Consider the following 27,542-nt stretch of genomic DNA (forward strand, 5'->3'; position numbering starts at 1 on the left):
ATTATTTGGACTATGGGTGGGAGGGGAGGTACCTATAAAGAAATTTCCTAAAGCATTTTATATGTGTTATTCAGTAAAATGATGTAAGTACCTATGTACTTGAATATTTTCAAAGGCAGGTTTGATAAGCCAAGTCAAACTTAAATACATTTGACCTGCCTCAAATCAACCCTTAAATATGTAAATAAGACCAACAATACACAAAAGACATGTGCCTGTTGATCAGATGTTGAGCATTGTATCAGAGAATTTAAATTCTGTTTAAATTCTCTGATATCAAAAAGTGGTCTGAAAGAAAAAATATTTGTATATTTGTGAAATTTGTGTTGTGTTGTTGATTTAAATGTCGGCCATTGCTGAAAGATGTAGCAAAACAAAAATGTGCAAGAGGAAGAAGTGTGAAAGTGTGACAAAGAAAAGAAGTGTTTGTATATTAATTTTGAAATAATTGCCAAAATAAGTGTTTATATTATATTTAAGTTGCATTAGTTGTATTTGAAAACTGTGCAACAATATATAAATAAGCAAGTGTTTTGGTTTCCATCAAACAAAATCAAAAGTGAATTGTGTATTAGTTGGTATAGTGAAGCAGTATGTAGCAAGGTCAACAGCCGAGAATATAGCAAAACAAAGACAAGTGATGTGTATTTAAAAATAAATTTCAACGCTGATTATGATGCCAGGTTGTATGCGCCAAGTGGAGTATAATCGTGGCTAAGTGGCCAAGTTTACGCCAAGTCAAGTCAAGTCTATGCTAAGTATCAGTAATGGGGGCTTAAATGTTTCATTTGACTTGAAAAAAGTTTCATTTGAAATGAAAAAAATTTCATTTAAAATGAAAAAAGTTTCATTTGATTTGAAAAAAGTTTAATTTGAAATGAAAAAAGTTTCATTTGACTTGAAAAAAGTTCCATTTGACCTGAAAATGCTATATTTTTGGAGGAAAAATTATTATTAGGGTTTGCATTAAAAGTTAATAAAGATATGCCAAATATCATGAATAGGAGAAGTCAAAGTAAATAAGTGAGGCAAACCTGCTGTTTCGTATTTATAATAATAACACTATGCGACAAAATCAACTTTTTTTCTGGGTATTGGACAAAACCCATTTTTTTGTAGAGATTGAGGCTTAAGTAAACAAAGTACTTTCTCCGTTTTTCGAAGTTAGCCTCCAAAAAATAGATATCGGCTTTCGAAGTTCGAAAAATATCATGAGTTTCAGGTCTAAGTATAATAAGAATCAGGTAAAATAACAGTTGCAATAAATATTGAGATGATTTAACTTCTTTGTTTATTATTTTAGTAATATGATTTAAAAGCAACATTTTCTTGAATTTTTAAGTACTTTAGTTTGGTAAGGAAAAAAGGATACTTTAGGGGGTACAACTTTGTTAGCTGACCTAATCATGTGAAAACGACTTCATAGCTTAAAAGGACATTAAACGGAAATGTGAAGCTTCTCAAGCGCAAAATAATGGCATATCAATTTTAAAAATCGGACGTCAAATAACCAAGTTACAACGAAAACCCCTTTTCGGCTGTATTTTGGAGGATCAAAAAATAATAAATAAAATTTTTTTCCGAAACCCTCTCAACATAATCTTTAAATTTATCTGCGGACATTAGCAACTTTTTTTTTTGTATGGGGACCAACCCAGTCTAATGTACATATATGTATATAACGTAATTTTTTATGTAAAAGTAAGTGTTGATGAGTAATAAAATTTAATATGCGAAATGACGCGGCTCCAATATGACTGTCTGTATTGTGCCGAAAATGGTTTTATTGAATGGAATTAAGTATTATCGCATTATTTCATGTGCACGTGCATATATTCAAGTGTATGTATGTTTGTAGGGATATTTACTGAAAAACACTAAACGAACTCCGTTTTACAATGTTTGAAATATGAAGCACAAAACCAACTTGTTTAGATAGTGAGACCGCTATGCTGAGGCTAGTAGCAGAGGGGCGGCTGACGTTGGCGCCATTTACTATTTCGAACACCGATAAGATTACTAAGGCTTTAATAGAATTTTTTTATGAAATTCAAGTTGCCTGAGAGCTCGTAGTAGTAAGTTAGTGCTCTTATTAGTGGAAAGTGTCGGTCAAATGAATCGCGTAAGCCGCAGTTGCAAGCAAAGAAAAAACCTGAATATTGTATAAACTCGGTTCGGCGGTGCCTTGCATGCGTTCTTTTTGCGATCTCCTCTGACGTACTCTTGATTTATTCACACTGAAAATACCAAATAAGAAATGACTTTAAAGCGGAAAGTGTAGACTGCATATGAGCCATGCACAATTTATGAAAAAAGAAACAATTGTTTCTCTTGTATCCGAAAGCGTTCGAGTCAGTGTTTTGAGTGGATTGAATTACAATTAGTTGGTTGCTAATTAAATATTAATAAAAACTTTTACATACATACATATATGAAGCTAGTGTTTATATACCTACATTACAGCGAAGCCTCGACGCAACGGAAAGCTTTGATTTTTTCTTCTTTGAACCTACAGGTTGACCATATCTGCCTTCCGAAGAAATATGCTTACTTTTAGTACCACCTAATGTGAAGGAAAAGCGGGAGAGTCACATCAGTGAAGTTGTTGTTGTTGTTGTTGTTGATGTTGTAGCGATAAGGTTTCTCGCCGAAAACTTTGGGGAGCCACCGAGTATGAAATGACTGCCTTTTGTGGCACCACCAATTTTGTTCTTTCCACGTCCTGTATCACACTGATAACCCATTATAGTATATTCGATTTCCGAAAGAAGACTTTCATTTTCAATTGCCCACTGAGTCCAAAGTAAGCTGACTTTGTTGTTTGCGTTAATGATTGATTTCCTAACAAACGAATTCCATCCGACCGTATCATGCATATCAGTTGATATTTTCACTTTATAAACTCTTCAGTTGATGATCCGTCGTTTAGTGCGAATTTTTTGTTTTCAAGACAGGATGTTGCTATTCGCGTCTTATCATAGCCAGTTGCATTAATGTCACTTCCATCTTCCGCAAATTGAGTCTCGCCGCACTCACTTGGTAACTTTATAGTAACTTTATATACCGTCGAAATCAGGTACGGGAATGTGGCACAGCACTGAAGCCTTTCGTCGTTCACTGAGCTTTTTATAATCAAATTCCCTCGTCGTTGTCACGAGCCCCCAGCGGGTTAAGGAGGCATGCTCTTCATAAAAGGTGACTAAAAATCACAAAACTGAAGGTACAAATGCTAAAAAAACGCTCCTGCGGCAGTCGAGCTGGTATTAGAAGGCGCGGATCGTACTCGATTCAATTTCTTCAAAGGAATTTTGCAATTCTAACAAAAGCACACAAAAACCTAAAATACATGTATCCGGTACGTTCCGGTAACCATAAAAGCATTAGTCCGACCATCTCGGGAACGATTTAGTATGACCACATGGGATCTTCTAAGATATACCGCCCACCCACCCCTAGATCTACGAGGAAGTTGGGTCGCCAGAGCCTCAGCTGCTAAAGAAACAGAATTCGCCACGCGTAGGTGATGTTGATACTTGAGCTGAATCAGTTTGGTATTTTAGTCGCCTTTTACGACGGGCATACCTGCCGCGGATGTATTCTCAGCCCCCTAACCCACTGGGGGGTGCAAAATAACATCCGAAAGTTTCTATGCCTGTTCTCTCCCCCGCTGAACATGTCGACTGTAGTGCACATTACCAGTTCTGATGGTTGCCTCGTCTATAGAATTTCTTTTAGGATGGTGATATCAGTGTTTGTCTTATGTAGAACAACAACCAGAGGCAGAAGTGATCTAAAGACGACGTCGTTGTATTAATATAAGAGTTTCACTGTACATGATTGTTGTATTTGTTCACACATAATAGGATTGCCTTGACTGAACTAACGCTCCTTCTATTTCGTTTCTTGGGGGCAGTTCGCGCAAAAGGCAAACTTTGATAATCGATATCGCCTATGGTGTTGAATATCACATTTGAAAAAAACAAGAGCAAACGGAAAAACACAACAAGAACAATAGCAAAAACATAAATACACATTTACATAAGTGTATTCATTCGCGAGCGTCTGTGATATTCTCGTCTACACTTTTCCTTCATTACATCAACAAATCAGCAGAATGCAAACGTCCAGCAGCAGTAGTAGCAACAACAGTCACAGTTGCAGTGGAAACAATTTCGCACCCAAAACGCCAGTAACTCCGGATACTTCCGACTCAGCGACCATATTAATCGGTGCTGCTGGTCAAGCTATTTGCGCTAAACCCAACAAGACGATAATGCATTATTTTCGCGATCGCACACCGAGTCACACGCGCAATACAACACAAAACCATTTCTACTATCATCAACAACAGCAATTTGGTTTGAATCGTAAACGACCGGAAGGTGCGATTTATTTAAAGGAACCTGCGCGTGCATTAAACAAGCTGGCGCTATTAAAAAGTCAAAGTACACGCGATTTATCGCGCCTAATGAGCGAAGAAAAATCGCCTGATATTATTTCACCGCATGTCGTCCATACAAATTTCAATAGCTTAACAAATAGTAGTACAAGCTCGGCATCCTCAACGGTGTCGCCAGCAGAACTGCGCAAATGTCAACGTACACGACCTGTTTCGAACTCATATTGTGCCGAGCATTGTGCACAACGTATCGTTGAGCTGGAACAACGTGTCAAACAGCTAGAAGATCAAGTGCAAAATGAACGTACCGTTGGAGAGGACTTGGCTACGCGCGTACAAGAGCTGGTACGACGTGTCGAGGAACTAAGTAAATTGAAGAAGTCCGATAAAAGTAAACGCAGTAGTATACGTAAGAAAACTCTGTTAGGAAATGGTGTGAATTCGAATGCGCAGGCATCAGTGCAACCGTCAAAATTGGTGGCTTGGATAAATTTTTCCAGTTGGTTTAAGCAGCGTCCGAGTATTGCAACGCTTAAGGAGCAGAATATCTACAACGGTGAGTTGAATGTATATAAAAAGAGTTTTTGTACCCCTTCAGAACCACAGGGAGAGGAAAGTTGTAATGGAAGTGACAAATTAACGTTATATGTAGCCTTCGGGAACGGGCTAACTAACGTCTTAAGTACGTATGCGCGTAGTACAAACAAGTTATAGTTCGCACTGTTGGTATAATGATTGAATTTCGTGTTTTTTGTTTGTTATCTCAGATCCGTTCTCTAAATTTCGTTCTTAATTGTTGCCCTGTTTGTCTCATAAGTAACTATGTTAGCATTCGCTGGTAACCTTGTATACACCGTGGCTGCTAATCGGATTCTCTGAGTTAGAGTTAGTTCTTAATGGTAGCATTTTGGCTACTCGGGATTCTGAACAGTTGGGTTTTTTAACATTAGCCATTTTCTTTTCTGCCTGTGCTACGGTACTTAGACTGGACTCTCGAGAGTCCAATATTGGGTTTAACACTTTGGTTTTGTCGAAACTATTCGGACGACTCCAAATAGATGACACGAAAGTCTGTCACAAACCAATTTTTCTAATATTATCAGTTCTTAAGATATCCAGCAATAACATACCAAAGTTTTATGTCGATGTCTGCGATTTCTACAACTGTAAATTTAATCAGCATTTCAATTGATATCAATTCATAATGATAAGAGTTTTGAGTAAATAAAACGTTCAACTTAAAATAAAAGTTTAAAAAAAATGTAACACCAATACTATAAATGATTATGGACATATGTACATACATATGTACTTCCGACAATCGCGTATCTAGGAGAAGGAGGGAGGCGGACAGCCCCCCCCCCCCAAGGGCGAAATTTTATTTTTCAAATACTTTATAGAGCAAAAATGAAATATCCAAAGAAAACAACTATTCAAATGTTCAATACTTCGTTTTGGCATTTCACGATGCACGGCAATTTATACATGAATGCCGCTTTTATAAAAATAAAACAAAATTTATGAAACTTTTTGATACCATTTCCCCCTCCACGTTCACGATCCGCCACTGACTTCCGATATGCATCTACGAATATTTAAAGAACCAACTTTGATTACTTGGCTTCCTGGAGAATCGAATATTTCGATTAGAATCGCTAACACACCATTGATCTAAGTAATTCCTTTCTGTCAAATCTTAGTTTTGAACCTTAATCAGAGACATATTGCGTATCGGAACACCCCACTTATACCATTTCTACAATTGTTTTATACTCAGCGTGCTTTGCACATAGAGTATATTAACTTTGATTGGATAAGGGTTGGTTGTACAGGTATAAAGGAATCGAGATAGATATAGACTTCCATAAATCAAAATCATCAGTATCGAAAAAAAATTTGATTGAGCCATGTCCGTCCGTCCCACGGCAAGACCACGGCAAATTAGATATAAAACAAGTTTAAAAGGGTCGTAGACTAGAATAATAAGCTATAACTTAGCAAAAAATAGTTTAAAAATAGTTTAGTTAGGCTTTAATGTAGAAAACTTGGCTAATTATTTCATTGACCCTCTATGTGAAATTGCTATAGAAATCACTAAATTTTACGAATATGCGAAGGATGAACAGACGTTTAAGTCGACAACCAATTAACGTCTCATTAACACTTAACACAAGATCTTGATTATGTCAGCCCACTTAACTTCGAGCAATGTTGCTGCTCAAATCTTGGGGCACTGCTCCCCGCTTTGTTTTTTTGGCGGTATAAAATAGACAAATTAGCAGTTTGGAAACAGATAAAACTAATTAGTGTAGCTTTTGTACCTTTCTGTGTTTGTTCATAAAAAATACAAACATTATATCACATGGCCTCTCTCAATTCAATAGCACAATTAAACTGTGCAAATATATAAAAAAAATCACATGGAAATTTTTTTTTCAAAACAGCCAAATATTTGATTTGTGCCCATTTCATGATTCTAGAAGTTTCTACTTATTTGTTATTCACCAATCCACTAATGTATAAATAGCGCCCACAAAACTTATCTTGATTTACTCAATATTTAACAAGCGTCTAAAAAAGTTATATATTAAAATGAGTTTACGAAATTATATCGGGCGCTTGTTGGTCGCGCTTAGCTTCCCTTTCAACTAAACGAATGCTGAATTTCGCACTGGAGGTGGCAGTTCTAGCAGCTCTGTGAATACAGAGTATACATCATATGTGGTGGGAATATTTCATGACGAAAAATATTGTAACGAATTTGCTGCAAATCCTCTTATTTGCAATCCTCTGCTAAGTTCGAATCACTAAACTGTTGAATAAATAACTCCAATTTGTAATAATGCAAAATGGCCTTTATTAAAGTACTTCACAATAACAAACTGTGAAACGAATAGCTTGCTTAATAACCACACTGATTGATAGCTCAATGAAACTCTACTATTCAAAATAATACTGCTATTGCTCGCTAAACATCGTCTTAATCAAACTGCTTGACAACTCGAATCAAACTGAATTACTTCTTACTCGCCTGCTCCGCTTTTATAGTTTACGCTGCATACTTCTAGGCTCTTCGATTTCTAGAAGTTACTAGTTAGTTCGGCTACAAAATTTCCAGCCACAACTACGTGCACAAATTATTGCTCTCTCTTGTGACAACTCAGATAAAATATATGCATGTGTTTGTGCATTGCCGCTCCGCTGCTCGTATACGTACATATGTGTAGACGCACTTATTTATTCGTTTATGTAGATACATAATGATTGAATTATTTATGTGAATGTTTGTAGTTTACAGTATACATAGGCGTATACAGTATACATAGGCGTATAAGTAAATGCATCTGTGTGTGACATCTTTCGGCTGCCTTATATATGTGTATACATGATTTGATTATTGACGTAAATACTGCTTATCGTGGCCTTGGCATCGCCTTAGTGATGGTATAACTTAGTGCTGTTAATATCCGTGACACTGCCCTCCACCTAAGTCTGATCGTCCCGGTCAGACAAATCTCTCGATCTAAACGCTGCTAATCTCTCCAAATGAACCACTTTCATTTTGGTTCGTGGTTTGGTAGTGGTTTGTATGCGGTACACTACATCGTTGATCCGTTTTACAACTTTGTATGGGCCTTCCCAGTTACACTGCAATTTCGGGGACAAACCTTTTTTTCGTTGTGGGTTGTATAGCAGCACCAAATCTCCTTCCTGAAACCCTTCCGAATTAATTGCTTTATCTTACCTCGCTTTCATCTTGTCACTCATAATCTTTGCTCGTTGCCTTACCAGATCGTGTATCTCTCTCAGCTCTTCTTCCAAGACACCAGTGTATTTCTTAACATTCCTCTCCGCATCGGCATCTATCCCATACTTCAAATCAGCTGGCAGTCGAAGGTCATTGCCGAAAAATTACCTTTGCGGGAGTTTGGCCCGTTGTGTCATGTACTGCCGATCGGTAGGCCATCAAGAATAATGATATGTGTGTATCCCAGTCCTTATGGTACTTGTCTACTACTTTCCTTAAATGCTCCTCCAATGTTCTATTGAAGCGTTCCACCATACCATCGGACTGAGGATGCAATGCAGTTGTCCGTGTTTTTCGAATGCCCAACTTCTTGCACATTTCTTGGAACACAGCTGATTCAAAATTTCTGCCTTGGTCAGAATGTAACTCCATTGGTACACCATACCTTGCAACCCATTCGTTTTTAACCACTTCTGCTACTGTTTCTGCTTCTTGGTTTGGGATTGGGTATACCTCTGGCCATTTACTGAAATAATCCATAACCACCAGTACGTATTTGTTTCCGCGGTTGCTAGTAGGAAATAACCCTGCGACATCTATGGCGATCCTTTCAAATGGTGCACCTGAAATATACTGCTTCATCTGGCCATGACTTCGGGTTTTGGGCTCTTTCGCTCTGTTGCATACCTCGCAATTGGCAATCCACTCGGTGACCGACTGACGGCAACCAACCCAATAGAATCTCTGCTTAATTTTCTCGAGTGTCTTCGTGATTCCAAGATGACCTCCACTTGGACCATTGTGCAGCTCGCTGAGCACGTCAGGAATCCTCTTTATGGGAACAACTATCAGTTTCTTCTTGCATTGACCATCCTCACTCTCCCATACTCGATGCAAGCAACCGGATATCAATTCTAAACTGTTCCACTGTGCCCAATATGACTTCGCAATGGGACTCTCTGCTGACATATCCTCTCTGCTTGGTCTTTCGTTTCGTTCTAGCCCTTGCATAACATGTGACAGATCTGTATCTTCTAGCTGACACTTCCTTAGTTGTTCCTTGTCCCATTCATCCGTACACGTTATAGTAATTAGCCGTACATCTATAATGTCTTCTTTAGCCTCGGCCTTTGAGCAGTGTTTGCATTCCAGACTACATGGTCTTCGTGACATTGCATCAGCATTTCCATGGGTACTACCTTTTCGATGCTCAATGGAAAAGTCATAGCTTTGTAGTCGCTCGATCCACCGTGCCAATTGTCCTTCCGGATTACGGAACTGCAGAAGCCATTTCAACGCTGCGTGATCTGTCCTGGCACGGAATCGCTGGCCGTAGAGGTATTTGTGAAAATGTTTAATGCACTCTACCAATGCCAACAGCTCTCTCCGTGTAACGCAATAGTTCCTCTCTGGTTTTCCAATTGAACGGCTGTAATATGCAACTACCTTCTCTTGTCCGTCGACCAGTTGTGATAAAACGCCTCCTATAGCATATCCGCTCGCATCTGTATCTAGAATAAACGTTGCTCCTGGAATCGGGTATGCCAACATTGGGGCAGTGCACAACCGCTCTTTCAATGTTTGGAAAGCTACTTCTTGGTCCTTCTTCCATTCAAAAGCTTTATTTTTCCTTGTTAGCTCGTGGAGACTATGGGCTACGCTGGCAAAATTTGGTACAAATCGGCGGTAATATGTGCACAGCCCAAGGAAACTTCTCAATTCATGCAGATTCTGTGGTCTTGGCCAATCCTTTACTGCCTCTATCTTTTCATTCGCTGTACAGACACCTTCTGTCGTTACCTTGTGGCCCAAATAATTTACTTCCTTTTTAAACAGCGTACACTTTTTGGGACTTAACTTCAGACCAGCGCCAGCTATTCTCTGGAAAACTTCCTCCAAGTTTTTAAGATGTTCATCAAAACTCTTGCCCAATACGATGATGTCGTCCAGGTACACCAAGCATGTTTTCCAATGTAGTCCTTTCAGTACCTGGTCCATGAGTCTCTCAAAAGTAGCTGGTGCATTACAAAGTCCAAAAGGCATCACTGTAAATTGCCAAAGACCATCACCGACACTGAAGGCTGTTTTCTCTTTATCTTCCTCCTTCACCTCAACTTGCCAGTAACCGCTTTTCAAGTCCAGTGTGGAAAACCATTTCGTACCAGATAGCGAGTCCAGAGTGTCGTCAATTCTTGGCAACGGGTAGCTATCCTTTTTCGTAACGTCATTCAACTTTCGGTAGTCCACGCAAAACCTCATTTTTCCATCCTTCTTCTTTACAAGTACTACCGGTGAGCTCCATGGACTAGCTGATGGTTCGATGACGCCGCTGTCACTCATTTCTTGTATGATTTGACTCACAGCTTCCCGCTTCGCCAGTGGAACACTACGTGGAGCTTGACGGATCGGCCTCGCATCTCCAGTGTCAATTTGATGTTTCACAACATTGGTGCGGCCTGGTTTGGAACCATCCTGGTCAAATATGTTCGCGTATTTTATGAGCAGTTGTTTTGCCTTACTCTGATAGGCTTCCTCTAGCCCATGCGTCCATGCCGTGATATCATTTCAAAGATCAGTATTACTAGATGAAACGTATTCCTGGAGCTGTTCACAGTTAATAACTACTTCGGCCTCTTGACATCTTCCCAAAATAGCTCCTTTGGTCAAATTGAATGGTGACTTGAACTCATTGAGTACTCTTACCGGAATACGTCCATCTTGTTTTGTCATAGCCAGGGTTTTTCCTACAAGTATGTTCAGTGCTGATTTATTTGCTGCTTCGACAACCCACAATTTGTTTGTCCCACAATCTCCATCAACCTTTGCCCAGATGACTGCTTCTGATTTTGGTGGTATTTGCTGACTCTCTTCCACCAGCACTCGTTTACTGCTGTAGCCTCTCTCGTAGCCGAAATTAAGTGGCACATCCATGTTCTTATATCGCATCGTCTTGCTTTGCATATCGATCTTGATGCCTTGGTTGATTAAGAAGTCCACTCCAATTATGATTTCATCACCAATACCTGCTACTATAAAATTGTGAAGTACCGTGACGTTCCCAATTGCTACTTCGCATTCTACTTCTCCAATAACCTGGGTGTCCTCTCCCGTGGCTGTACGTAATCTTGCTTCAAGCAATGGTCTTATCTTCTTGTTGACTAAATCTGATCGAATGATGGAATGGGATGCACCCGTATCTACAGTCAGTAAACGTTCCTTTCCATCCACATGTCCTCCGACAGTAAGATTGCTTGACCTTCTTCCAATTTGCGAGATAGAGATTATGGGGCATTCAATTGAGGGAGCCAGCTGTCGCCCCTTGCGGCTGACTCGCTTTAGTTTAACGATTGAGTGGATTTGGGGATTTGCTCGTCTCCTTCAGCTCTGCGTTTACGACCACCCACATTGTTGGAACTATTGGAATTGCTACTGCAATGACGTGCAATGTGACCTGGGTTACCGCACTTGAAACATTTCATAACTCCGGCATTTTTCTGTTGTGATCCCTTCAGAGCTTCCAAAATTGTATCTACCCACTCCGGCCTCTCTACTTCCACACGATGAGCTTTGTATGCTGGTTTACTCAATAATGACGCCGTTTCCTGAGTCAATGCATGGGATACCGTTTCAGAAAATGTTTGCTTTGGGTTCGCGTATGTGGCTCGCTTCGTTTCGACGTCCCGTATGCCATTTATAAAGCTCTGAATCTTCACTCTTTCCGTGTATTCCACGAGTGCATCCGCATTTGCAAGATGAGCCAATCTTTCAATGTCCGAAGCAAACTCCTGCAAAGTCTCGCTAGCTTTTTGGTAGCGGTTTTGCAATTCTATTTGAAATATCTGTTTCCTGTGTTCGCTTCCGTATCGCCGTTCTACAGCAGCCATCAATGCGTCATAACTGTTCCGTTCGTACTCTGGAATAGTCTGTAAGATTTCGGCAGCTGGTCCTTTCAATGCTACGAAGAGTGCGGCAACTTTATCTTCCACATTCCAGTTGTTCACTGCTGCGGTCTTCTCAAACTGTAGCTTAAAGACCTGGAAAGGAACAGAACCGTCAAAGGATGGTGTTTTTACCTTTGGATTACTCGTTGAAACTGCTGGGCGATTTAGTTGCAACTGCTCGATACGTCCTCTCAAAGCATCCACCTCGGCCTCGATTTTTTCTTCAAACTGTAAAATTTTTGTATCTTGCGCCTGCAACTTCGAGGAAATACGTTCTTCTTGCTCTTCCAGTTGAGCAGAGATCTGCGATGATATCTGTGCTGAAATTTGCGCCGACATTTCGGATATCCGTGCCTCTTGTGCTTCAATCTTCGCTGTTATACGGTTCTCCTGCAATTCCAGCTGAGATGACATCTTTGATGTTATACGTGTCTCTTGGGATTCCATCTGTGATGACAGTTGAGATGTTATTTCTGTCTTTTGCGATTCCAGTTGGGATGCCAATTGTGACGACATGTTGGTAGATATTTGTGATGACATTTCGGACATTTGTGCCGATATTGCAGCCAACATCATGTTTAGGTCTGTGTTCGCCATTGTCTGCGGTGTTTCATTTTTCTCTTCAATTTTTGCTGTTGTCTCGTCCTCATCAGGATAAAAGACATACTCGTCCACATCAATTCCTTCTGCTTCCATTGCCTCTCGTAGCCGTGCCTGAAGTTCGAGTTTAACGCCGCTTGTATTCAATTCACGGCTCTCCAACTCCTTCTTTAGTTGCTGGATCTTCAATTCACTGAACTTTGCCATGTCCTTGTTGTCCTCTGGAATTTATTCAACAATTCTTCTTCTGACACCAATTGTAACGAATTTGCTGCAAATCCTCTTATTTGCAATCCTCTGCTAAGTTCGAATCACTAAACTGTTGAATAAATAACTCCAATTTGTAATAATGCAAAATGGCCTTTATTAAAGTACTTCACAATAACAAACTGTGAAACGAATAGCTTGCTTAATAACCACACTGATTGATAGCTCAATGAAACTCTACTATTCAAAATAATACTGCTATTGCTCGCTAGATATCGTCTTAATCAAACTGCTTGACAACTCGAATCAAACTGAATTATTTCTTACTCGCCTGCTCCGCTTTTATAGTTTACGCTGCATACTTCTAGGCTCTTCGATTTCCAGAAGTTACTAGTTAGTTCGGCTACAAAATTGCCAGCCACAACTACGTGCACAAATTATTGCTCTCTCTTGTGACAACTCAGATAAGATATATGCATGTGTTTGTGCATTGCCGCTCCGCTGCTCGTATACGTACATATGTGTAGACGCACTTATTTATTCGTTTATGTAGATACATAATGATTGAATTATTTATGGAAATGTTTGTAGTTTACAGTATACATAGGCGTATACAGTATACATAGGCGTATAAGTAAATGCATCTGTGTGTGACATCTTTCGGCTGCCTTATATATGTGTATACATGATTTGATTATTGACGTAAATACTGCTTATCGTGGCCTTGGCATCACCTTAGTGATGGTATAACTTAGTGCTGTTAATATCCGTGACAATATGTTTGGGTTGGATCATTGATCACTTGGGATTACGTGCTTACAGTTTTACAATGCGTGAGGACAATAGAACCGGCAACGCTCATAGTTAAAGCTGGTGGAAAGAAAACAGCAAGTTCGCAATACGTATTTTACTGAGTATAAAGCATTGCCGGTAGGGGACTTTATAGAAATAGATATAGGTATAATTAAAGTGAACACCCCCTTTAAGCCAGATAATACAATAGGAAAAATAGGACTTTGCAAAACTAAATTAGAACCGGGAAAGAAAATGCAAGTTAGTAGATGGAATTCGCGAATTATATTTGGTGATAATATCTGTTCTACTGTCGAAACTATATCAGAAACGAGCTCTTGTCATCGTCATGTCTATGTGGAAAATTTTAAAGGAAAAATGATTTTTGGATTTGGTTCAACACGTAAAGTAGATTCTGGAGCACTGGGCGTTGTGGAAGGAGCTCTTTGTGCTGTGGCAGGATCTAATTTGGATACTTCGGGAAAGTTCTTATATACAGATTTATCTGTGGGAAGTCCTGCTCGATTATATATAGAAAGAATTACGGGTTGTTCATAAGTGTAGTTATAAATTAAATGCTTTCATAAATGTATTGTAACGAATTTACTTGCAAATCCTCTTATTTGCAATCCTCTGCTAAGTTCGAATCACTAAACTGTTGAATAAATAACTCCAATTTGTAATAATGCAAAATGGCCTTTATTAAAGTACTTCACAATACACTCAACTGTGCAACGAATAGCTTGCTTAATAACCACACTGATTGATAGCTCAATGAAACTATACTATTCAAAATAATACTGCTATTGCTCGGTAGATATCGTCTTAATCGCAACTGCTTGACAACTCAAATCAAACTGAATTACTTCTTACTCGCTGGCGCCGCTTTTATAGTTTACGCTGCATACTTCTAGGCTCTTCGATTTCCAGAACTTACTAGTTGTTTCGGCTACAAAATCGCCAGCCACAACTACGTGCACAAATTATTGCTCACTCTTGTGACAACTCAGATAAGGTATATGCATGTGTTTGTAGTTTACAGTCTCCCGAACACACATAAGCGTATAAGTAAATTCATCGGTGTGTGACATCTCATCTCTTGCTGCCTTGTATGTAAATGTTGCTCGTCGGAATGTGTACATATGTGTACATGCAATTATTTATTCGTTTATGTAGATACATAATGATTGAATTATTGATGTGCATTCACGTCACTGCTTAGATCGGCTTAGAGCTGGCAGCACTCCTTAGTTTTGCTAATATTCGTAACACTGCCCTCCACCTAAGTCTGATCGTCCCGATCAGACAAATCTCTCGATCTAAACGCTGCTAGCATCGCCAAATGTACCACTCTTCTACTCCGTGGTTTCTCAATGCTTTGTATGCGGTAGATGGTATCACTGAGCTTCTTCACAATCTTGTACGGGCCTTCCCAACTGCACCGAAATTTGGATGGAACAACTTTCCGCCGGTGAGGGTTGTATAACAGTACCAAATCTCCCGCCAAGAAACTTTTCGAATTATTGTTCTCATGGTACCTGTGTTTCATCGTACCACTCAATACCCTGGTTCGTTCCTTTACACTCTGTTGTTTGGCCGATAAACTACTTCGTAGAGCTTGCGCTGGACGGATTTGCTTTGCATAATCAGTATCGTTCCCACGTTTCCCCACAGTAGTGCGCTCTGGATTGAAACTACCCTCGCATTCCTTCTCGAAAATTCGTTGCTTCATTTTCCTGCGTCTTTTAGGTTTTGTCAATGCCAGTGTTTCTCTCGCAGGTACTTTTGATTTTGATTTATTTGGCCCATTCGATCTATCAACCTTTGCCTTCGACTTTCGTGGTCTTTGTCGAGTCTTTTCCACCAGTACCCGATTACTGCTGAACCCTTTTTCCAAACTACAGTTAAGTGGTATGTCCTGGTTCTTATAGCGCATAATTTTTCTCCGCATATCGATCCTGATGTCATGGTCAACCAAGAAGTCCACTCCCAATATGACTTCATCAACGATCTCCGCCACAACGAATTTGTGTAGAACCATGACCTTCCCAATTAGGACTTCACATATTACTTCTCCCTGAACTTGGTTATATTCGCCTGTGACCGTACGCAATCTCGCTCCAGGTAATGACTTTATTCCCCTGTAGACCAAATCAGATCGAATCAAGGAATGAGATGCCCCCGTATCTACAGTCAGTACACGCTCTTTACCATCCACATTCCCTCTGATGGTAAGACTGCTTGATTTCCTTCCAATCTGCGACACAGATATCACAGGACATTCAACAGCCGGGGCAAGTTTTCGTTCTTTACTTTCGACACGCTCTTGCTCATTTCCGCCAGCTTTGCGTTTACGTCCACCCACATTGTTGGAACTATTAGGACCAAGATCGCAATGACGTGCAATGTGACCTGGGTTGCCGCACTTGAAACCTTTAATAACTCCGGCATTCTTCTGTTGAGATCCCCTTAGTGCTTCCAAAATTGTGTCTACCCACTCTGGCCTTTCTACTTCCACACGGCGTGCTTTGAAAACTGGCTTACACAGAAGCGACGCTGTTTCCTGAATCAGAGCTTGTGACACCGTTTCTGCGATGTTGGCTTTGGGTTGGCGTATGTAGCTCGCTTCGTTTCCACGTCCCGTATGCCATTTATGAAACTCTGGATTTTTACCCTTTCAGTGTATTCCACGGGTGCGTCCGCATTTGCAAGATGAGCCAATCTTTCAATGTCCGAAGCAAACTCCTGCAAAGTCTCGTTAGCTTTTTGGTAGCGGTTTTGCAATTCTATTTGAAATATCTGTTTCCTGTGTTCGCTTCCGTATCGCCGTTCTACAGCAGCCATCAATGCGTCATAGCTGTTCCGTTCGTACTCTGGAATAGTCTGTAAGATTTCGGCAGCTGGTCCTTTCAATGCTACGAAGAGTGCGGCAACTTTATCTTCCACATTCCAGTTGTTCACTGCTGCGGTCTTCTCAAACTGTAGCTTAAAGACCTGGAAAGGAACAGAACCGTCAAAGGATGGTGTTTTTACCTTTGGATTACTCGCTGAAACTGCTGGACGACTAAGTTGCAATTCCTGTATACGACCTCTCAAAGCATCCACCTCTTCCTCAAATTTTTCTTCAAACTGCGTTATTTTCTCGTCTATACGCGCTTCGAGTTTTGATGATATACGCCGCTCTTGCTCTTTCAGTTGTGTTTCCATCTTTGATGTAATCTGTGTCGACATTTCTGAAATACGTGTCTCATGTGATTCCAGCTGGGATGCCATATATGTCTTCTGCTCTTCCAGTTGAGATGACATTTGCGATGACATTTCTGAAATACGTGCCTCCTGTGCTTCCATCTTCGATGTTATACGTGTCTCTTGCGATTCGAGCTGTGTTGACATATCGGTTGATATTTGTGACGACATTTGCTTCAGCACTGCTAGTATCGCGTTAGTGTCTACATTCGGAGTCTCTATCTTCTCTTCCAATTTAGTCGCTGGCTCTTCCACATCGGGATAAAAGACATACTCGTCCACATCAATTCCTTCCAACTCCATTACCTCTCGTAGCCGTGCTTGAAGTTCGATCTTATTGCCGGTTGTATTCAATCCACGGCTCTCCAACTCCTTCTTCAATTGCTGGATCTTCAATTCACTGAACTTTGCCATGTCCTTGTAGTCCTCTGGAATTTATTCAACAATTCCTTCTCTGACACCAATTGTAACGAATTTACTTGCAAATCCTCTTATTTGCAATCCTCTGCTAAGTTCGAATCACTAAACTGTTGAATAAATAACTCCAATTTGTAATAATGCAAAATGGCCTTTATTAAAGTACTTCACAATACACTCAACTGTGCAACGAATAGCTTGCTTAATAACCACACTGATTGATAGCTCAATGAAACTATACTATTCAAAATAATACTGCTATTGCTCGGTAGATATCGTCTTAATCGCAACTGCTTGACAACTCAAATCAAACTGAATTACTTCTTACTCGCTGGCGCCGCTTTTATAGTTTACGCTGCATACTTCTAGGCTCTTCGATTTCCAGAACTTACTAGTTGTTTCGGCTACAAAATCGCCAGCCACAACTACGTGCACAAATTATTGCTCACTCTTGTGACAACTCAGATAAGGTATATGCATGTGTTTGTAGTTTACAGTCTCCCGAACACACATAAGCGTATAAGTAAATTCATCGGTGTGTGACATCTCATCTCTTGCTGCCTTGTATGTAAATGTTGCTCGTCGGAATGTGTACATATGTGTACACGCAATTATTTATTCGTTTATGTAGATACATAATGATTGAATTATTGATGTGCATTCACGTCACTGCTTAGATCGGCTTAGAGCTGGCAGCACTCCTTAGTTTTGCTAATATTCGTAACAGTATGTAATACTTCTAAATTAATAGTACAGAGAGGGTACACTCGCAAACATCAGGGTGCTGATGTAAAACTCAAACTGCTATAATCAAAATACTTCGTGAATTAAAAACGCATTGCGCGGTAGCAATATCGGAGTATTACATACATATGAGCCGTTTATTTTGAAAGTGGCATAAGTCATTTCCAACTCATGGTCTTAAATGCATTGTTATTTTTGAACGAAAGTATATATAGATGGTTCTACAATTATAAAATAATAATAAGAATTGCATCTTTTGGATATTGGACTCTAAAAAACTGGAGGCGAGGTACAAACAAATTACCACTGAACCTAAACGACATGAAATGACTTATGCCACTTTCAAAATAAACGGCTCATATATAACTGCTGAGTGGAACATCGCCCTATCTCGGCTGAAAGCGCCATTACAGAATTTTTTGTATAAATGCCCCAGCTCACGTCAAAACATTTTAAATTTATGCAGAGGTAGCGCGTTTTTGAAATGGTGGCTGAGATAGCGTAAAATTTCACTCAGCAGTCGAAATGACGATATTTTTATGGATTTATCTAGAAATAAATGTTGATTATTGCGATTTAATAAAAAGTTTTCGTTATATTCATCGAATGTGTGCTAAATAAAGTTGTTACTTTCTTTAATCTTCAACCAAACTCATAAATTTATTTTTATTTCACTGATTCTGAGTTGACAAAAAATTAATACTCTTCTCTTAAAACTCATTGGCAACAGACTGGTACAAATTTCAGAAATGTGTATCAGGAAGACTTGGGCAGCCAAAAGAGGTTACCACCGTTGAGGACTTGGAGGAGTGCAACAACTCTAAGAAGATTCAAAGCAAAATTAAAGCCACCATGGTGGAGTAAGGAGTTGATTCTTCTTACAGGGCAAGTAAAAGAGATTCTTAAGTTGGTAAAAGTTGCGGAAAACAAGGAGTGCTGGGACGAATACAGGCCGAAGAGGGTTTCATGGAAAAATTTCTGTGCGGACATCAAATATTAATGAGTTAATCTTTTCTGCACAATATACTTACACCAAAGGCAAGTCAATCGATACTGCATTATGTGGAAAAGTAATTTATCTGAAATCGCACAATTGAGCACGTGAGCACGCTGAGTATATAATGTTCGGTTATACCCGAACTTAGACGCCTTTACTTGTTTTTACTGATAATGCTCTAATTCGGATAAGAAGTGTGTCTGATGAATGTCAGTAAAGGCGAGTCGATTGTTGAACATTTAATTGAACTTAAAAAATCGGCTTGTGAAAGCAGGCTTAATTACCTCAAAACGTTGTCGAATAAGCGCTTGCCCACTTTTAAGAAATTTCAAACAGCGCAGGCTCTATATTCAAGTTAATTTTCTATATACTTCGTCCGACATAAATGAACAAACCAAACTTGGTTTAAAATTTAGATTACACCGGTCTTCTTAAAAATGAGTGCGCAGAGCTGGGTTAGAGTTCTAAACTAGAGCAGTCTACACTTGCAATTATTAAAACCAAAAAATATCTAGTGGGTGGGTGGCCTTTTTCGCGCCGACGCACAGTGGACCGAAATTGAAAAGTTGGGACTTAGGACTTTAAATGTACATTTTCGTATTCTGTGATCTTTTTCCATAATTTATTGTTATATAACATTTTTTCGTAAAACCTAAATTAAAAAAATTATGACACTTTTAGTAACCGGGTTTAATATCGACATACCCTAACGAGCATACGTGTACATCTAGGTATTTTTCCAATTTCCAGCAATTTTGGCTTCACTAAAATAATGTTTACTATTTCCCAATAAAAATATCTATCAAGGTCTAACCCAGAAGCTTTCAATTTTATTTTAAAAAGGTGTGCAAAATTCGCGAAAACTCGACGAATCTTAGAGGTAATACAGAGTTAATATTTGGCCATGAAATCAAAGTGACGCTTAGATTTACTTGCTATAGAAAAGGTTACAACGAGTCGATAGTAGGCCATGAAACAAAACAATATGAATGGTATTACATGCCTTCAAGTGTGCATAAAATTTTAGTACACGGAGCTTCAATAATAGAACATTTAGTTCCATTCCTATTGGAAAGTTGTCCGAAGAAGCCGCTGAATCCAGAAATAAAGATTTTAGAGCATATCGTCGAGACCATGCAAGAAAAATTAGCCGCAAAGCCACAAATGAGAACATTTTAAGTAATTTTTTAGTTACTTCTGACCCATTTATTTCATTGAGAGATCGAAATTACCTAGTAAGCATGAGGAAGTATCCGAAGAAGTGAAATCTCTACTACTCCTACCGCAAAACCTGCACTATTATACAGAAAACTACATATTTTAGTTTCCCATAATTGGGTACGAATATACATACATACTACATGTGAAACGCCACATTTACTTAAAATGATAAAAATAATTTTTTTTTTTAGATTTTTTTTTTTTGGTCATATACCTATATGTATATTTGGAGATTTCATGGACTATTGACCTATCGAATAATTTTTGCTTTTAATTACTCTTTTGGCACTAACGAACAAGCTGGGATATTAAGCATCATATAAAAAAAAAAATTAACGAACAAGCTGCAATAGCTAAATTTTTGATTTCAACCTTTTTTGGATTGTTAAATGTAAATTCAATATAAAAAAATTAAATGTGTAATATGAATTATCAAATATTTTTGTTTTTAAATTCTACCCAAAATTAAAATGTGATTCGCAATACTAAAATAAAAAAAAAAACGAACCTTTTCGAACCATGAAACCGAGTACATTGCATAGTATATAACCCTAACTATGTATATAAATAAATTAATTAAGTTTTGAGGAAATGTGAGGAAATGAGTTAACGGTAAAAATGTTATTTTTCCCATAAATACAATTTTTTAATTTACTATAATTTTTTTGTTTAAGACTTTGTGAAAAAATACTCATATATAAAAACGTCATGTAATAAGACTTAAAACCGATCATCAAAGTTTTGGTGTAATTAACAAATATTTTTTTCAATTCCCTAAGTCCACTGAAAGCCAAATCCAGAACACTGGGCGACGGCGCCGGATTACACTAAAACAAAATGTTTAGAAAATAAATCCATGACTGCAACACTTTTCACAAAAAAAAAATTTTAATTTTTGAGATTTTCAGCAATAATTCAAACTCTTAGCTGTTCTTAGTAATTCAGCAAAGTCAGTCTAAAGGTTTCAATTTTTAGTTCTTTTTTAACCTTTTGGTCAATTTTAGAAAAACAGAGTATTAAATTGAGAAGTTTTGAAATCGGGAAACAATTGTTTAAACCGATGGAGAGTTTGAAATTAAGGCTCACTTTCCTAACCGTGCACCCTTTCTGGATCTCTTCTGCTATTTGAAATTGAGTTAGGATTCTTTGGCACCATTTTTCGGCGTTTCCAGAGCAGTTCATTTGAGGAACCGGATACGTTTTGCACGTCACTAATATTTGATAAATGCGCCGTATTCAAGCCTAATAAAGTTAAATAATGCTATGGCTGTAGAGATTTCTGAAAGCTAAGAACATTTTTCTGAAGGCTAAGCTAAAGAGGCTAGTGTGCCAATACTACGTTTTCTTTTACGATTTCCTATAAATTATCTTGGTCAGTATGCCTAATTTTAGTTCTATTTACATAAAACTCACTGTTAAGGAGTGATAATAAAAAGATTTTATATTCGCTGTAAGTGCAGCAGGGTTAACAGGGGTAGAGAGGCTTGCGGAAGTATTATAAAGTCGTCGACTTTGTTAGGCTGCGATAAAAACGTCTATGGGCTTTAATTGTTTATACGCTCAGAAGCTTTATCCTCCTTTTATAGAAATTAAGTATGTAGCTCTTCATCTTTCATCAGCACCATCTTCTTTTTCGTGGATGTATTACTCTGCGATAGAACCCAGAGATGATATTTCATCAGTTAAATAAGCCCTTGGCTTCAACTTCAGCAAGTCAACTAGTTCATAGAGACGATAAGCTGATTACTTACTGTACCAAGTCCACCGAAAGGAAAATAATAAAACGAACATGAAATAATCTGTCATAAATGTAGAGTATCGAAAGCACAGAAACTATCGGTAGCTTAAGAAGAAATGAGTAGACACCAGGACAGCTGCGCACTAATAGACGGACTATAGAATCCAGAGCAAAGAGCTAGGTATACCACCGCGTTTTTTAGTTTGTTGCCGAGCGATATACTCGATTCAATTAAAGCTCCACCACTCACCGTGAAAAGAATTGGTAAAGACTAGCGGGTATATGTCCCCCAGCGGGTTAGGGGGTCAGAATATACCCGCGGTAGGTATGCCTGTCGTAAGAGCCGACTAAAATACCAGATTCAATGGGCTTTGTAGCGCAATCCCTTCAGAGAAGCTATATATCTCCAAACCCAATTGTCAACCTGACCTATCCGCGGCGAATCCTGTTTCACTAACAGACGAGGCTCTGGGGTGGGGAGGGAGGGATGGCCTGAAGGTTTAATGTGGCCATATAAATCGCTCCCGAGATGGCCGGGCTAGCACCTTAATGGTACTGTGTTACCGGAACGAACCGGATCTGCATCCGGCAAAGGACCATCAACTCGACAACACTCCCCAAGGCCTTCAGGGAGTGTCGTTATCGCTACAACAACAACAACAACAACTAGCGGGTATAGGATATGTGGTAAGTTTTTCTCATTTTCTGAAATAAAATAGGGCAACACACTCAAATCTGAAACTGCCTCGAAAATCTTGCAAACTCATATGAAAATCATTTTATTTACAAGGTTTCCAAGGCTACACGAGTGAGTTACCTAATGCGTTTTTTGAGAATTATTGGGAAAACTATAGGCCGTTTTCGGCATCTCCGATTAGAGCTCAGCGGCTGACAGAATCCCTTGCTTTCTTGCTCATATAAAAGGCCCCCTAATAAAAACTTAAAGATAAGGCAATAATCTCATGAAACCCCGGAACTTATTACAAACACAAAAGCATAACACCGTGTTTCTGGTTCTCATTTAGATCTTATCTCAATCGATTCAAAAGGCATTACGCAATCCTTCTTAAATATCTGTTTTTCGCTCTATATTACAGATGAACCATGTTTTGATACAGAAATAGAAATGGTCCTCAAACACGAGGTGCACAAAACCGTACCGAAAATCGTTGTAGATTGCTGTGATTTGATTGAGGAACTTTACCGCAAAGCGCCCGAGCCCGTTGAGGGTATTTATCGTCAATGTGGTGATTATAATAAAATACAAAGCCTTCGCTTTCGCATTGATGCGAACGATTATGAGTCATTGCGTCAAACGAATATTGATGTTCATACCTTAACTGGTGTGCTGAAACTCTTTTTGCGTGAAATCAAAAGCCCACTTGTGAGTGCAAATGAAGCGAAAACGTTTATTGGTAAACCGAATCAGTGGTGTAAGTATATAATGGTATTCCCTATCTTAATTAACGCTTAACTCTTTGGACGATGTGAGCTTAGTCCAACAAAGCAAGCCAATCCTTTCTTCTTTCCTTCGCAGCTCTCGGCTTATCAAACGCCTTTGACGCAGTCAATCACAGAGCGTTGCTGCAAAGACTAGGCAGGGTCTACCCTTCATCCTAGTCTCAAAAAGTGGACAGAAAATTTTATTAAACAAGGGGTGCGGCAGGGTGGTGTTCTATCCCCACAATTGACTAATTTTACATATCGAAGCTCCCTTCCCCAACAGCAGGAGTTACCATTCTACTATCCTGCATGATAGTGGCAACATATCCCGGCCCTGAGTTTCGCTGTTAAATTAACAAATATCTCCCTAGCCTTTCCAGTTTTTTCACCTCGCGAGATTCGGCACTATTACCCCCAGCGGGTTAGAATATACCCGCGGTAGGTATGACTGTCGTAAGAGGCGACTAAAATACCAAATATATCCAAGAGATTGTGTAGCGCAACCCTTTCAGGCTGCCAGCGCAATATATAGCTTCTCCAAACCCAACTGTCAACCTCACCTATCCGTGGCGAACCTATCCCTATCCCCTTCGGGGAGTGCCCTTATAGCTACAACAACAACAACCGGCCAAATCGTCGCGTCCCTGATTTGGTTGCCGAGGTTGAAAGGTACACCCTGGAGGAAACTGCAGGCTTGCCAGAATACCGCGCTCAGAACTGCCAAGAGAATATTCCCCATAAAAGTGAGAAACAAAATGCGGGACAAAGAGTTTCTGTTGAAAACGCGGAAACATGGGCATCCTAACGGAATTTGATTGAAGAGGTCCCGTCCCTCAGGAGTATAAGGAGGCATCTCAGCAAGCACTACGAAGGAATCCGACATAAAAGAGTTCAGACGTTTTTCGAAAAGAACATGAAAAAGCCCTCACAGTCATTTACAAAGACAAAGTCCTATGCTGATAAATGCCAGGCGAACTCCGTTCTCAAAGTCGAATACCCAAAACTCGCAGTTCAGAAAAGCAGTCTGCCAGGGAAACTTCGATCTGGAGGATTTAATGGGTTAAACTCTATCTTTTCCAGAATTAACCCCGATATACGCAACGTATGTCCTGCATGAAATGTGTCTCCACAAAACACCAACCATCTTTTCAATTGCAATGTGAAACCAACGCCTATAAAACCTATGTCTCCTTGGTATTGCTCCAAAGACGAAAATTTTACGGTTTAGTGTATCAGAATAATTAAGATTTTTTTTAGTAATAGGGTGCGGGAAAGGGTTTTCAAATTCCATGGGCGGATATGACAGATAGTCTCGTGTACATATAACATCATCATTATTCTCTCTGCAGGAGGTTGCTGCCACGGTGGTCAGCAGATGTCAAAGAGCCAATACTGTTACTTACTTACTTAATTGGCGCTTAACCATTTAAAGGATTATGACCGCCCAACAAGGTGCGCCAGTCGCATCTTCGTTCTACTAACTGGCGCCAATTTGTTACACCAAGATAAATTAATCGTTTTCCACCTGGTCCTTCCAGCGGAGTGGTAACCGCCCTCTTCCTATGCTTGCATAGGCGGGTTCCGATAAAAATATTTTCTGGAGCTCCATACATCAACGATGTGGTTTCACGTTTCATGATCAGGAGACCGTCAAACAGTAGATATCTTTGTGCTAGAATCTGGTAGAACTGAAGTGCATATCGTCACCTTAATTAACAACAAATTTAAAACATTACAGAAAAAGCAAATTTTAGGTTCATTTACACTACATGCAAAAATGGCATAACTTCGTTGTTATTGGTTCTAACACTTTCAAATTTTTAACTGGAGGTGTATTTCAATTTATCATACCCAAATCTTTGAAAAACGCAGTTTCGAAGAATCTGTTGGTCAGGGCTCTTGTGAATTAAGGTAACGATATGTAAGAGTTTCATGGTCCGATGTGAGAGAAGACGGTGAAAGTTGACTTTGTTTAATATTTGGTTCGTATCGAGAGGGGCGACTCCACATGTAGGATGCACCTACATATGTATATCACGATATTATTGTTATTATTATTATTATTATTATTAACTAATTTAATTAATTAATTGGCTAACACAGAATGAGCATTAGCTGCCAGGGCTATCAGCTCTATTTAATAATGTTTAGGTAACGTTTATTATAAAACCAGTAGTTATAATTAATCAAGGATAAATTGAATTGTTTTGTTTAGATACGGGCTCCGATGTGGTTGATGCAATTGTTTATTTTTTGTATGTTCTCTTTAGTAGGTGTCTTGAGGAGATCAATCCAATTGGTGTTGGAGTATTGATTCCTAGCTGTTTCCAGAACAGCGCATTGTGAGAATATATGTTGTAGAGAGAGGTTGTCTCCACATAGTTGGCATGATGGCGGAGGTTCGCCTTTCAAGAGGTGTTCGTGTGTTACAGCTGTATGACCCAGTCGTAAACTTTTTGTATTTGCTTTTTCCATAGGCCAGATGAGTATTGTGGGCTGCGAAGTCTCTATTGACAAGTGCGTAGTGGTGGTGATTATTAATAAGCCAGTCATGTTTCGATTTTGAACGGACTTGACGTCTTATTGTTGCTTGCATGTCTTTCTTGTCTAAAGTATAGTCCAAAGTGACAGGTGCGGTGGCTGCTGATCTAGCCGCATTATCGGCCATTTCGTTCCCTTGAATCCCTGTGTGACCTGATATCCACAGCAAACGTATGGTCGATTCCTTCCCAATTAGTAAGTCTCGGATATGACTGATTGTGTTGGAGTTGGATGAGGGATTCTGAATAGTGCAATCGGGATAAGTACAAGTTGAGTCTGAAAAAATTTCCAGAAATTGTAAGCTATTGTACGTGCTTCACTCGGGTCGTTACGGAACGGTCGTTTGAAGATCCGAAATGTATGGAGTTGAGTCTCGAGTAACGGCTTTCCTTGGACGTCTCTTAATAATATGTATTTTTTTTTTCAATTTCAGTTCTAACAGATATAACTGAAAAAATCGACATTTTGAAAAGACTTATCCGCACATTGCCGGAAGTTAATCGTGATACAATGAATTATATATTTGCACATTTTAATAAGTGAGTTAATTTGGAAATACGAATTGTATATCGCTGAATTTGAATTTTTAGGCTGACCAAAGTGCCGTTACAGCAAGTTAGCGCGGATACGCTTGCCATTTCAATAACGCCCACAATTTTTCATCCCATTCAAAAGGGTGCCAATACACAGGATTTACAAGAGATAATTAAAGAGGGTCAACTTTTGGCGGAGTGCGTGAAAATTATGATCGAATATCATAATCGTATATTTGAGTAAGCAATTGAGTTTTGCATATGTTTGTATTTACATTAGGGCGAATCAATATGGACCGATTTGTTTCGATATTTCTTATAGCTTATTTGGACTCTATGCAAAAGTCTTATAGAGCAGAGCTAAGTAATTTTCGAAAATTCACTCGCCCTAATGTGCAGGATGTGTATACTCAGCATGTCGACTGGTGAGTGGAATATCACCCTATCTCGGCTACAGTTTCGAAAGTGCCCTATTTCAGAAAGCATATGAGTACCCCCTATTTCAAAATCTGTTTCATAAACCCTCCAGCCAATGTCAATATTTATTGAATTTGAGCTCAAATAGCGCGTTTTTGAAACACATTTTGATATAGGGCCTTTTCAACCGAATTCCGAGATAGATTTTTTTTGAAACAAATTCTGAAATATGGTTTAATTCAAGAATTTTCTGAGATAGGGCGTTTTCGGAACGGCAGCCGAGATAGGGTGATACTACACTCAACAGTCGATCTAAGGAATTTTAATTCAAAGAAATTTATGAATTACGGCTTTTCCATCCTATACTCCCTCCTTACATCATACAGATGCTCGGTGGAGCGGCGACATAAACGAATTAGCGTACGGCGATTGCGGAAGACGCTTTCTCAACCGGATTTGATTTTTCAAAATTTCTTTTAAGCTAAATATTTATTGTACAGTATTGCAAATAATAAAAAAAAATAAGCATTTGTGGAACGAAGTTGGGCCAGAGTGACT

The 27,542-nt window shown here is 39.1% G+C and overlaps 1 protein-coding gene across 9 annotated transcripts; it reads left to right on the forward strand.

Annotated features, from left to right (window-relative positions):
- Window positions 1–598: 598 nt before the first annotated feature.
- RhoGAP16F (Rho GTPase activating protein at 16F) lies at window positions 599–27,525 on the forward strand. Of its 9 annotated transcripts, none has more exons than XM_067779801.1 (6): window positions 599–683; window positions 3,914–4,955; window positions 23,148–23,483; window positions 26,468–26,573; window positions 26,625–26,807; window positions 27,371–27,525. In XM_067779801.1, the coding sequence occupies exons 2-6, from the start codon at window positions 4,115–4,117 to the stop codon at window positions 27,462–27,464; spliced, it is 1,560 nt and encodes a 519-aa protein (XP_067635902.1). In that variant the 5' UTR covers window positions 599–683; window positions 3,914–4,114; the 3' UTR covers window positions 27,465–27,525. The 9 variants fall into 9 exon arrangements, 8 of the variants coding, with proteins under 8 accessions (XP_067635902.1, XP_067635899.1, XP_067635901.1 ...); XM_067779798.1 differs by lacking the exon at window positions 599–683 and adding an exon at window positions 1,976–2,075 and having other exon boundaries at window positions 3,766–4,955; XM_067779800.1 differs by lacking the exon at window positions 599–683 and adding an exon at window positions 1,985–2,075 and having other exon boundaries at window positions 3,864–4,955.
- The last annotated feature ends 17 nt before the right edge of the window (window positions 27,526–27,542 follow it).

Source organism: Eurosta solidaginis, chromosome 4 (genome assembly GCF_040869045.1).
Source record: "Eurosta solidaginis isolate ZX-2024a chromosome 4, ASM4086904v1, whole genome shotgun sequence".
NCBI lineage: Eukaryota > Metazoa > Arthropoda > Insecta > Diptera > Tephritidae > Eurosta > Eurosta solidaginis.